At 52.6% G+C, this 12,074-nt stretch overlaps 2 protein-coding genes across 2 annotated transcripts; one reads left to right on the top strand and one right to left on the bottom strand.

Moving 5' to 3' along the window:
* Nucleotides 1-1,523: 1,523 nt before the first annotated feature.
* UCRPA7_4463 (putative glycoside hydrolase protein) lies at nt 1,524-2,741 on the top strand (the record flags this gene model as incomplete). The annotated part of the gene is made up of 1 exon (XM_007917045.1): nt 1,524-2,741. One exon carries the CDS (start codon nt 1,524-1,526, stop codon nt 2,739-2,741), a length of 1,218 nt encoding a protein of 405 aa, XP_007915236.1.
* A 6,451-nt stretch (nt 2,742-9,192) lies between these two features.
* Nucleotides 9,193-10,434, bottom strand: UCRPA7_4462 (putative ring-7 protein; the record flags this gene model as incomplete). Its single annotated transcript, XM_007917028.1, has 2 exons — nt 9,193-10,155; nt 10,276-10,434. The coding sequence occupies 2 exons, from the start codon at nt 10,432-10,434 to the stop codon at nt 9,193-9,195; spliced, it is 1,122 nt and encodes a 373-aa protein (XP_007915219.1).
* Nucleotides 10,435-12,074: the final 1,640 nt, after the last annotated feature.

Below are 12,074 nucleotides of genomic sequence, written 5' to 3'. Positions count from 1 at the left end.
CCGCCTCCTCAGATACCTGCCATAGTATGTTCTGACCAAGTGACAAACACGAGCGGCTGTTTAGAATAATGTTCTGTCTTGTTCTACCCATCTCGTCACCGCAGCCAGCAAACCTCAAGTCGTGATTCGTGAGACGGTGGGCCTTGGCCGGCGACGTGGTCTGTTTGTATTGAAGGAAACGAAACAGCCACAGGAGGGAGCAGAACAGGGAAATGGTGCAGCAAGGAGATGGCACAACGTGGACACAGGGGCGCACTATTGAGAACTGCTACACTGAGGACAGGCGGTACGTGTGCAGATAGATGTATGGCTGTACACGACAAGAGAGTAGGTTAGGTACCTAAGGTATAGGTAGGTAGATAGTGACCCCCTGCATCTATCAAGCTGCCCTTTTTTTCCTTTCACGTCCTATGCAAGCCACGAGAATGCGATCGGAGGCGAGTTAGTGACTTATCGCCTTGCTGTGAGAAGAAGCAAGAAGGGCTGTTAGCCGGACATGCCAGGAAGGGTACCGCTTCCACTTTCACGGGCTCGACAGGGTTGATAGGCATAGGAGCCAGCTGGTGTGCTCCACGTCTGTTGTTTTTAGCGTCGTGTAGCCTGCGGGTCCCTCCTTGCGCCTTTTCCCGAGCCCCTGGATGATCCTCTTGGTACCTGGCACTAGCCTCATTTGGACCTGCTTGGCCATCCCATGTTTCTTGCTCCTTCCCTGACGCCCTGGACCTCCTGCCCTGGCTCGAGCCTGGTCTGCTGGGGGGAGCCAGACCCGGATCGCTGCCCCGTCCTTCATAAGATGATTCCCTCTCCACCCCCTCCTCCCTCGTCGGTCGCCCCTGCCTTGCTTTGAGATTTCCACTCCTTCACTTACCTTTACCTTACGACCGGGCCAGGGCTTCGTGTTTACTCTCACCTTCCACCTTGCACCTTCCTTTCCACCCCTTCCCACGTCTAGCACGTACGTTCTTTCCCTCAAACAAACAAAAAGGTCGGCCAGCCTCGACCGCCACGCGTTGTGTGTCTCCATCCACAATTTTCCAAGCACGCATCACTCTTTCTGCGTCTTTGACAGACCGCGCTCATTTTTGATCTGGTTGATTTGGTGAACTCGGCTTGCCCAACCCACCCCAAACCCGTTTTCGACTAACTTGGACGACTGCGCTCCGCAACATACGTCTACCTCTGCGTCAACCCACTCTCCCCAGTGGACAAAGCATCAACGGCCGTGTATTACGTGGCTGTCATTCCTTCATTTCTCCTGTGGTATCTCAAGATATCCGCTCCGGACTTTCTTTGATCTGCTGGCGCAGCACACTCCTTTCTCAAGCAAAACCCACCCTTTCAGTAGTGGATATCAACAACAAAGCATATCCCAGGACAGGACCTAACAAAGCATCTGGTACTCGAGTCCGCAACAACAATTAAGAGTTCAGAACATCTGACGGCGACGACTTGGGTGGTGGTTTGGATATCTGCATCTTGGAGAGCCCATCCGCATCGAGCTACTTTTGTTAACAAACGACAACATGCTTTCTAAGACTTCCATCGCTCTTCTGGCTTCGGCCGTTCTCGCCAACGGCGTGGTGGCTGTGGACCTTCACCACCGCCATGCTCACCAGCACCTTCACGAGAAGAAGGCCGTCTATTATCTCAAGACGGAGATCGAGGTCGTGACTGAGTGGGTCACCGTCACATACGACCCAAATGCTCCGGTTTCCATGTTCGCTCCCGGCCAGCATTCTGAGAAGGTTATCTCTACCAGCTCTACTTCTACTTCCTCCTCTTCCTCTACCTCTTCCACAACTTCCACAACTCCCACTTCGACCTCGACTTCATCCATCTTCGTTGCCCCTGTGCCGACGACTTTGGTTACCAGCAGCGCAGCTCCAGCCCCAGCCGCCGAGACTCCTGAAATTAACATCCAGGTTGCGGCGTCGGTCGAGGTTGCTGTGACTACTCCTGCCGCTGCTGCCGTAGTCTCAACTCCGGCTGCTGAGGCTGAGCCTGCCACCACCACCACGGCAGCTGTTGCTGTTTCGAACAGCGGCAAGCGTGGCTTCGCCTACAATGACGCTACCCTCGCAGCTCCTCTTCTGGGCGGCAAGGTCAAGTGGGGTTACAACTGGGGCCAGAGCCGTGATGGCTTGGACGACGACTTGGAGTACGTTCCCATGCTCTGGGGACCTGCCAGTGATCATTCGTCTACCTGGTCTGCCAATGCCAAGAAGGCCATCGCAGCAGGCTCGACCAATCTCCTGAGCTTCAACGAGTGCGACAACATTGGTCAGGCCAACATCTCGCCTTCCCAGGCCGCTGCGGACCACATCACCTACATGAACCCGTTCTCAGGTCAGGCACGTATCGGCTCCCCGGCTATCACCAACAGCGGCGCCGACGGTGAAGGCATCAGCTGGCTCAACTCCTGGATCGAGGCTTGCAACGGCAAGTGCGCTTTCGACTTCTGCGCATTCCACTGGTACAGCCCAGCTGATCCCAAGGAGTTCCTTGAGCACGCCACCAAGGTTCACGAGGCTTGCGATAACAAGCCCGTTTGGCTGACTGAGTTTGCGCCTTTCGGCGATGACGACACGATCAACGACTTCCTCCTCGAGGTCATGGACCAGATGGACAACAACGCCACCTACTCCTTCATCGAGCGTTACTCCTTCTTCATGCTGAGTGACGGCTCCCTCGTCAACGGTGGCGCGGCCAGCGTGTACGGCAAGTCGTATGCCTTCTCTTGAGCAATCCTTTCGCATTTTCGAAAAGATATCAGCATCATCTTCTTACGTTCGCTTGTATCAACCTTTGTGACTAGAGGAGCTTCACTTCTCTGTCAAGACATTTGATGGACCGGTTCAATTCTTGTACATAGTAAACTTTCAATTCATTCTCAGGCACATTTGCACACATTCTAGGGGGCTTGTTACACACTGGACACACAGACACACCCTGTAGGTATAGAAAAGGGACATGCACAATGAACAGCAGGGGGTTCTGGCATAGAATTTACATGAGATCATGACACTTTATAACCTTGAACCTGTACGGGATTGTCTCTGAACCTTGTGCCTGTCATCTCAGATTATCGACATCGCGAGTCCTTGTGTCCAATTGACGATTTAATCTGGCGTTCAAGAAGTGCTTATAGCAACAGATCTAACATCATCACAGCCAGTGGAGTGTCGGGATCATACCAGGACTAAGCCATGCTCGAATTGATTGTATTAATATAATTCAAGAGGACAATAAAATGTGGACATCTATTGTCAGGTGTCATTGCTTTTCCAGTCATTACGGCCACCTGGTGACGAATACCTGGCCCACTGGCTTTATTTAACTCATTAAACTATAATAACTCAAACCCCTTTTCTTTCACAGAACACTGGCAGAGTAGTTCAATGTATGATACCATGTGTCTTTCCGCTAATGCGCACTGCCCCTCACTAATGGGGTACCGCAGGGAATGGTCGAGATGTCTCGTCTCGTCTCCTCAGGACTGAGCCAGGGCTGGTCGGTTGCTTGTCCGTATGATACCCGTGTTCCTTTTACAGCTCGAACCTATCTAGTATCTCGTCCTTGATAGCGGTCCGAGTTGATCTGAAGGAACCGTTGAAGGTATTGCATAAGATAGGTATTTGCGTAAATTCTCTAGATGGTCGAATTCCGTTAGACGCAACCGAAGCCATCAATTCCCAGTATTGATCGTGCCGCACGAGCCGAAATGCTGGCGAGTCTCTCTGCTTCTGAGAACATATGTAGGTCGAGGAGCCTGCTCGAGCATAGGCCGCGCTGCCTCTGATGCTTGCTTTGGGCACAGCCGCCTCTCATTCCTCGAAATTTCTCTTATATTCTGTGATGTGTTTCCCAGCCGAAATGTATCGCTTTTTCTCACCCAAGTGCGGATCACCGACTCGATGATGATGAGGGCATAACCGCATTCGGAGGTCGAGTCGGCAAGGATTCAGTATACTGAGCAGTCTTCCCCGAGAGACCTGCCGTGCTAGGCGTCTCAGATGATCCATCGCCAGCGTCCAGCCTCGACAGCGAGAGGCCGTCCTCAGACGGCAGCCTGTCGAGCGACACGTCCATCAGGTCGTCGTCCAGGGCCGACTTGCTGCCGCTGTTTCCGTCCGCTCTTGCTACCACCCCGGACGCCTCCCGCCCCCTATTGTCGAACTCATCCCGGGCGTAGTTCTGGTAGCAGCTGTTCTCGGTCCTCGAGCCGGCGGCAATGTGGTCCCTCGACGTGACCCAGTGGATCATGATGGCGGAGAAGAGGACTGATGAGGACAGGACAGGTTAAGCCACAACTTCTCTTTGGGAAATACGCAACGCTTTATTTGATGGGAACTTACTGTCGCTGTTGCAGCATATGAGACAAACCCATCCTTGCTCACCGTTGAGGACCATGAGCACTGTCAGATTCCTACGTGTGATTCGTTAGTGAACAAGTCGGTTTGTTATGGTCAGTAGAGCCCGTACACGATACTGCTAACAAGAGTACACAGGGATCCAATCAGTGTCCGCCTCGCGATCGACCGCAGTCTGGTACTTGCTGGCATCTTTTGCTTTGGGTGCTTGAAGGAGTAGAGGCCTGGCGCCGTTAGTCGTGAACTAATTGGCGACACCGAGGACATGATGAATATACCAGATAAGGGGATCAGAAATAGGATGGTAAGGTAAACCTATTCGGTATGTTAGCGAACAGCCCGTGGTCGAAGAACGTCCAGGGATATGATATCTTACATTGACCAGGAGATCAAAAGCAATAAGTGGGATCATCACTTGTTTCCTCATCCCGATAATGCACGTTCCATTGTCTAACCGTACGATGCGACTGTTACGATGCTTTGATGAGTATGTGGACCAGGAATACGGCGGACATGAGGTGACATACAAAATGAAATTCAGTACGACAATAACGATATATAGTCCTGCGCCGTCGTTAGTGACTGACTGCCTTGCAAGGAAAGTTCTGGCCAAAGCCCACCTATCATGCCGAACGAGTTGAAAAGGTATAACTTCGACTTCATTCTACTCTTCGGGGTCCCGCGGATAATATGCTGTTATGGCAGTGAGTCTCGTAGTCTGATGTAATTGCTTAGCGTCCGCTTACAGCCTTTTCCACCAGGAAGAGATATATAAGCTACAACAAGCGATCAGTGACCATCGAAGACAGTATGGCGCTCAGGAGTGTATCATACGAGCTGCAGCAGGACGTTAGCACCCTAGACAGCGTAAGATGCAAGAAACGCGGACTGTACCTTGGTAGTGACATAGCAAGCCAAACAGAGAAGGATGGCGGCCTCGCAGACACTGAAACTCATGTCGACACCAAAGCCATGCTGGATTATCGCGGTAGCGAATACGAACAGAAAAGAGTCTACGTAGATGGCAAATACGACTGGAACATCGTCAACACAACAACATCCATAGCAGTGAAAGAGCATATTTTGCGAGCATACGCCACTGTACAAAAGGTACTCTCCGCCATGTCTTCACATTGGTGAACCTGCTCGCTTCACGGATCGTTAATAGATATACGTCAAAACATGTAGGCCAGATTGCAAGGGGGACTTGCTCATAAAGAACGAGAGTGTCGTTAGCGCGACTAGGGAGAGAATAATGCTGACAAGCGTTCCGGCAAGCGGTTCTCTACGCTGTACAGCTCCCAAGTTGACTGGCAGCTCGGGTGTGCTTCCTGCCGTTGCAGGAGTTGAGGGAGCCATCGGCCACTCAGGGGCCACCACCTACGTGGTGTAGATGACGGACAAACATGCAGACATGAGAGCACGGCGCTCTAAGAGGTAGGGAAGGTTATGGGAGATATACTCAGGACGCCAAGGTCGGCTCTAAGACATGACGGAGGGTGGCCCAGACTTAATGATCAACGCTGATCTAAGTGCGCAGGCGCCACAGCCGCCGCTGGACGGCCCAGCATTCTTAGGGACGGATGAGCCTTTGTAGGTCGTTGTGTGTCGGTGCTGCCACAGCGAGATGAAATAAGCAAGGGGCCATCGATGTCTCTGGGGGCCTGAGGAGGGCGCTCCGTGTTGCGGGATGGGACGAAAGGGCTGGCTCGCTGGGACGGATTGCGGCTGGAACTGCCTCCGCGTAGACACGGCTCGCTAAAACACAATGCCAGATCGGAATGATAGCAAGCCCTCGAAGGAAGTAGGAGCTCGGACGCCTATCACAGTTGTTGTGAGGGAGATCCAAATCGTAACCCTCAGCTTTCCCAAAGTCGCGTCTCCCCAAGACACCAGGTGTGATACCGATAAAGAGTAATTGAGCTAAAGGTAGCCATAAATTGCAACAAAAGCAAAATGGGCCAGCCAATAGACAAGCAGGGAACAGAGATGATACAACTGGGACAGTCATGGTTCGCACCTCCGACTTGAAGTTGAGGTCCGGCGAGAGAAAGTGACAGTCAAGCTGTGCGAGGCATTACAGTCTATAGTCTGAGGCACTGAACCGATAGGCTGGAGCTAGTCGTGCCATATCACAAATCCATTGTGTGTATCCAGCTCGAGTATCATGGTAAGGTGCCGAGATGTGGACACCCCTGTGATGCAGTTTTCGCCCACAGTTGTTACAGCCATGTTGTTGTGACTACTAGACCCACTGGGGTTGGCTGCCCATCATACAATACTAGACCATTGAGAGCATATCTTAGCAAACAGTCGGTGTGATGCAGTCGTGTGGGAGTGCGGTGTGGAAAAGCAATGAGATAGCCAGGCGCCACTTAGCAGCCACCTTATGAGTTGTGACTGATCCTATTGAACCAACGCAACCATATGAAGTGAGATGACCTTCACCTGGATCCAAGACAATATTGTCTGTGCGTCGTTGTGTCTCCAACACTTACTTCATGTGGAGCAGGTAGGAGGACGACAAGGAAGCGCTGACGAGACTGTGAGATGTTGCCGGTCTGCTTTGAGCAAAGAAAGGTTGTATTTGCAGATCCAGTGCAGATTCAGACTTTTTCTTGGCGTGTAGGACGTATTTTGGAAGTCTGGTCCCTTACATTGACTTGGCAGTAGCTCGTGCTCCTGTCGTGACCTTAATCGATGGAACCGGGGCATGAGCAGGAAAGATCTGCGACAATATATTGTCTCGGTGCGAGCGAGCAGGAAGAGGATCGGAAAACAAATCAGCCAAGACGAGACGAGCAGTCGTCCAAGATTATCGTGCTACGCGACCATCCATCATGCATCGCGCAAGCTCATGAGAGGCGAATGGCATTGAAAGGCTCATCTGCAGGCGGACATCTCGCATCACGGTCCAGATGCGGCTGGTCAGTGAGGGGGAACGGCAGAAGAAGAAAAGAAGTAGTGGACGGTAGGTAGGTAGTCAATGGTAGAGTAAGTGGCTGTAGTGATTTTCTTTTTCTTTCTGCTCATGAGCCATGAGGCCAGAAGCAAACAGTTGGCAATTGATGGCAATTTAGCCGGATGTCCTTACCCTTTCACTTGCAGGACCCATGGGGAAGCGAGGTTCCTTGACCCTTGCGCAAGACCTGGTCTTCTCAGTGGGAAAATCCGGGGAGCTGGGTTCCAAGTCTGCGAGGAGCCAGCGCGGGCCAACCGACTAGGGACGGCCCATCCGTTGCGGGGCTTGCCCGCTCCCACTAACGCAGCCTAATGTCTAGACACCCAGATCGGCACAGGGCTGTTCACGCCACACTCTACAGCAAATCTCCCCTGCTTCTGGTGGACTAGCATCTGATCTTGTTCTTAATATGGAATATTGGGTAAGTAACGCCTGTGAGATAGGATGTAAACTTCGATTTTTGCGAGAAAAGTTCCTGCCAAGTATGATTATAGCCAAGCCTTCTACTAAAGGCAATGGTGGCTAGATAGACGAGAGTAGCCGCATGGTGTGAAACGGCACCTAACAGATGCTAACGACGGTCGTCTCTGTCTAGCACTGTCTTATCGAGAAGCTTACCGAGACATGCAGATCAAGGCGGATCGGGGTTTTCTAGCAAACAAGATTTGAATTCTCAATGACGATGATGAGTGATCGATTTCCGCTATTCCCTCGTGATATTGGCGATATGCGAGTGAAGTGCTACCAACATCGGAACCAGGATTGGTCCCTGCTCTCCAACAGAATCGGGCAACTTGACCAAGCCCTGCTCTCGAACATACATTGGCATGGCTTCTACCTCTATCTAGTATGACAGTCAAAATGTTTTGAGCAGAGACCATTGAAGACCTGGTTACGATGAAGTTGTGATGATTAAGCGTTTATCATTCAACTCAAATTGGCTTGTTGTCAACCTGTCTACTACCCATCTGCCGATTCACACCCCGTTGACCTTGCTAACCCCGCTGGACTATGATCGTCATTTAATGATAGGATCTCCCTCTTGAAATATTTCCTCAACGCAATAAATGACAAGCTAACCTACCCCTCGGTAAACACAGTGGTCGGTCGAATCTACAAAGCAAACTTGACCTCGTTCCCTAACGCCATGCAAATGCTTTCCGGTGGTGCCGAACCCATGTTTTGGACGAACGCCATTGTCTAAAGGTGATCCCTCCCCAAAAGTTGACTCCTTGTCCCTATTCCAGTCCCGGGAACCTGCCAGCTCCACTGAAGTAATATGAGGGGCATGTGTGCCAATTTTCATAACCCCGTCGATATATGAACAGGAACATTATGTTTATCGTATCTCCATCTTTCCGTCATTACGTTCATGACCACTAATCAGAGAGGTTCGAGTTCCACCGCCACTCCTAAGCAGATGGGCTCCTCCCACTCTGACTGCTCTCAACTCCAGCGGTTCGGCCAGGAGACTGAGCTCGCGTGCGAATGTGGAATCTGTCTCGTAATCGATCTGCTAGCCTAGCTCTTCGTCCTCTCTCGTCAGGCTCGGCCTCTCGCTCTACAGAGCCCTCGGGCTGCCCTTGTTGCTCGGACCTGTATCGCCTCAAGGCCTCGATCCGCTCTTCGGCCGAGGCATGTCTCAACCTGTGTAGGTCAAAGAGTCGAGACCGGCGGCGCTGTGACGCTGACGGTTCAGCCTCAGCGCCTTCTGCTGCAAGAGGTGGCGCAAGCTCTGCATCTTCGCTTCCTGCGGCTTTCTCGCCCTCCGGTCGAAGGTCAAGACGGCTTTAGTAGAAAAAGGTTAGCATATAGTTCCATTTGACAGGAGGTACTAGTAGGTCCGAGGCATAGTGTGACTTACCAAAGAGGGCAGGTGCCTGAGACGTTGATGAGCCACGGATCGATACATTGAGGGTGATATTTGTGGTTGCACGGCAGCACGCGCACATCCTCGCCGACATGGAAGTCTTCGGTGCAAATGGAGCAGCCCAAATGCTCATCTCCTTGGGCTTCCGCGGCTTGACCGCCGGCAAGAGAAGTCGACGCAGTATCAGGGCCTATGCTTGAAGCAGCAGTCTTGTTCTGATTATCCACCTTTGGTGTTGGAAGGGGGCTCTCTGGGATCGTCGACAGATGCGCTGGCCGGCTCTGCACGTCACCGTTGTGTTGTTCCTCAGATCGGTCGAAGGAAGAGCTCTCCAGCTCGATATTCGGGTCAGGCTTTGCGGGTTCTGGATTGCCAAATTTGACGATGGGAATGGTCTCGAGAACCGCGCGAGCGATACCCTTTGCGCGACTCTGGCGGGGGCGGCCGCCGTACCCACTTCGAGGACCATATCGTTCCGGATACCGGTGCGCTCGGATGGCGCCGGTTGCGATGATAACGAGAAACAAGAGGGTGATCAGTCCTGTGATACTATACAGGATGCTCATAGCAACAGCTGAATTGCTCCCGCCCTGGTTGTTCTGGGTGTCCTGGTCGGTTGTGGTGACATTTCCGGTGATGGTGGCAAGTACGGTCCCCGCACCTGCCGTGGTGATATTCAAAGCATCCGAAGCCTCATTTGGATTCACCATCGTGAAAACGGTCTGGTACTCGATGCCCCCTCCGGTAAAACCGCAGCAACTTCCTGACTGGCTGTAGAGGAGGATGGCTTTGGGTGGCGGTGTGTTTTTCACGAGTTGGTTGATGATATAGTTGGGGGTGATGTTTGAGTTGTTTGTCTGGTCGCAAGACAGGTATGCCACGTCGTCACCTCCCGTCAAGTTCACATAGCTTGTATCATCGGTAGCGAACATGGTGCCACTGATGACGATGGTCTGTGAATGGTGTTAGCGGAACCGTCGGCAAGTGTAGACCACGTTAGGCGGGATGGATGGAATTACCCCTCGCACTACCTCCGACTCGTTTAAGCCCAGACTGGAGGTCAATGGAATCACGGTGTAAGTAAGAGCCACCGGATTGGCATCTTGTGCGGTGATGGCAAGTTGCATCTCGGATTTTGTCTGCCAGTCGGGCACCTTGGACATTGGGTAGATGGAGGCGTCGGCGGAGACCACGGAGAGTACGCTGAGGAAGGCCAGCAACAGCGCACCCATCTTGCGTGGGTAGGCGACGGTCGACGTCGCCATGGCCGGAAAGTTGAAGATGTTTGGCGAGGAGATTGGATTCAAAGGCGGTCGAAAGTGGCGCGGGAGGAGGTAATGTAAAAGAGGAGCGCTGCAAAGGCCGCTCGCTCGCTGGCTCTCTGGCTGGCTGGGGTGGGATGTTTGAATGGACAAGCAGCAGGCTCGGGCCGGGTGTCACATCTCAATTCGGCAGGCGGGCATGGGGCCGGATTCGTGGTCGTGGTTTTCTTGATCGCCGTCGAGAAGAGGACCTATATGCGAGAAGAGTAGTTGAAGCTCTGGCGATTTACAGACAGATGAGGCGATGTGCAGACAAAGAAAGGTTGTGCGGCGTTCCAAGAAGAGGAGTCGAGTCTGGGCGTTCTAAGGTCTAAGGCCGAGATGGCGGGCAGGCGAGTCGTGGGGTGGTGCTGGGGTGTGGTGCAGCGAGGGTCCCTCGGAGGTAGACGGCACCGGTCAGCGACGACAAGCGATTAGGGTGCGCCAAGCAGCCCGCCAAGTACTGGGCAGATAGGCAGTACAGAAACGCTACACGAGACCGGCCGACAGACACTGGCACTTGCAGGGCTCAGGGATGATAATCTATGCTATTGCCTGCCAGGTCCGGCAGAAGAAAAGGCCAAAGAGTTTTTGCTTCAGGATGATGCGCTTAGGACAAACGGTGTAGGGCAAGTAGGATAATGCTGTCTAGGAACACAGAGAATGAATGGGTGATGTTGCAGCGACCAGAGATTCTTGGTTGATAGACAGACCCGAGACGGACTGGAGGCAGTGGGAGCGGCGTTTTGGGGGGTGGTTCTGAGACGCCAGAGCTGTTTTAGCGCCGCTGTTTCCGTTAAAGCAAGCAGGGCTCTCCGTCAATGGTCGTCTGCTGACTCGTCCAAGGCGTCCAAGGCCTTGGGTTTATTTCATGCGTCTTGGCCTCTTTTCCTTGGATCGCACCCAGGTCATGATGGGTTTCGTTCGCTGCTCTACCTTAAGTATCCGCTGATTGGGGTTTCTAATCGGCACTTCGGAAGGCCGTTTGCTGCAGGCTACTACGACTCGTTGAGGCTGCGCCCACCATCCCGACCACTAGCCCTTCACCACAGCGTATTCGATGCTTCTCTCGGAAGCCTTTGCGAACCCCGAACTTGATGTCTAAGCGGGGATCACTCAGCTTGAATCAGCCCTATGCTCCTATCAGGCAAGGGCACGCGCCCAGTGGGCCAACTTAGACCTCCCCCATTGACAGCGTATAACCAAGTGCCGTCATGTTATGATGGCTTGCCGGATGGTCCGGACCTGTCACGAGCGTGTGAGCGTGTGTTGTCTACTCTAGTACTAGAATGGCAGTGCAGCGCAATTCCATATCTGTCCGTCCTTGAGCGTATAGAAGACGTCATGAACTTTCCAAGCCCTTTCCACCAGCGTATCAGAGCGTATGGAAGCTTGGGTGGTGCTACTGCGTATAGATGTGTTCTGGAATTATTCTATCTTAGCATCAATCGCTCCGGACTCCGACAATGGCCCGCCTTCGCCTTAGACAGTGTAGAGAATACTAAATTAGTGCCGTTCGCTGATTTCTACAGATTGATATGATAAGTGCTTGCCATACTTGGTAGGCTGTT

Source organism: Phaeoacremonium minimum (genome assembly GCF_000392275.1).
Source record: "Phaeoacremonium minimum UCRPA7 unplaced genomic scaffold PA7_03_scaffold_348, whole genome shotgun sequence".
Classification (NCBI taxonomy): Eukaryota; Fungi; Ascomycota; class Sordariomycetes; order Togniniales; family Togniniaceae; genus Phaeoacremonium; species Phaeoacremonium minimum.
The sequence above is the reverse complement of the archived record's forward strand: the minus strand, read 5'-3'. Positions and strand labels throughout refer to the sequence as shown.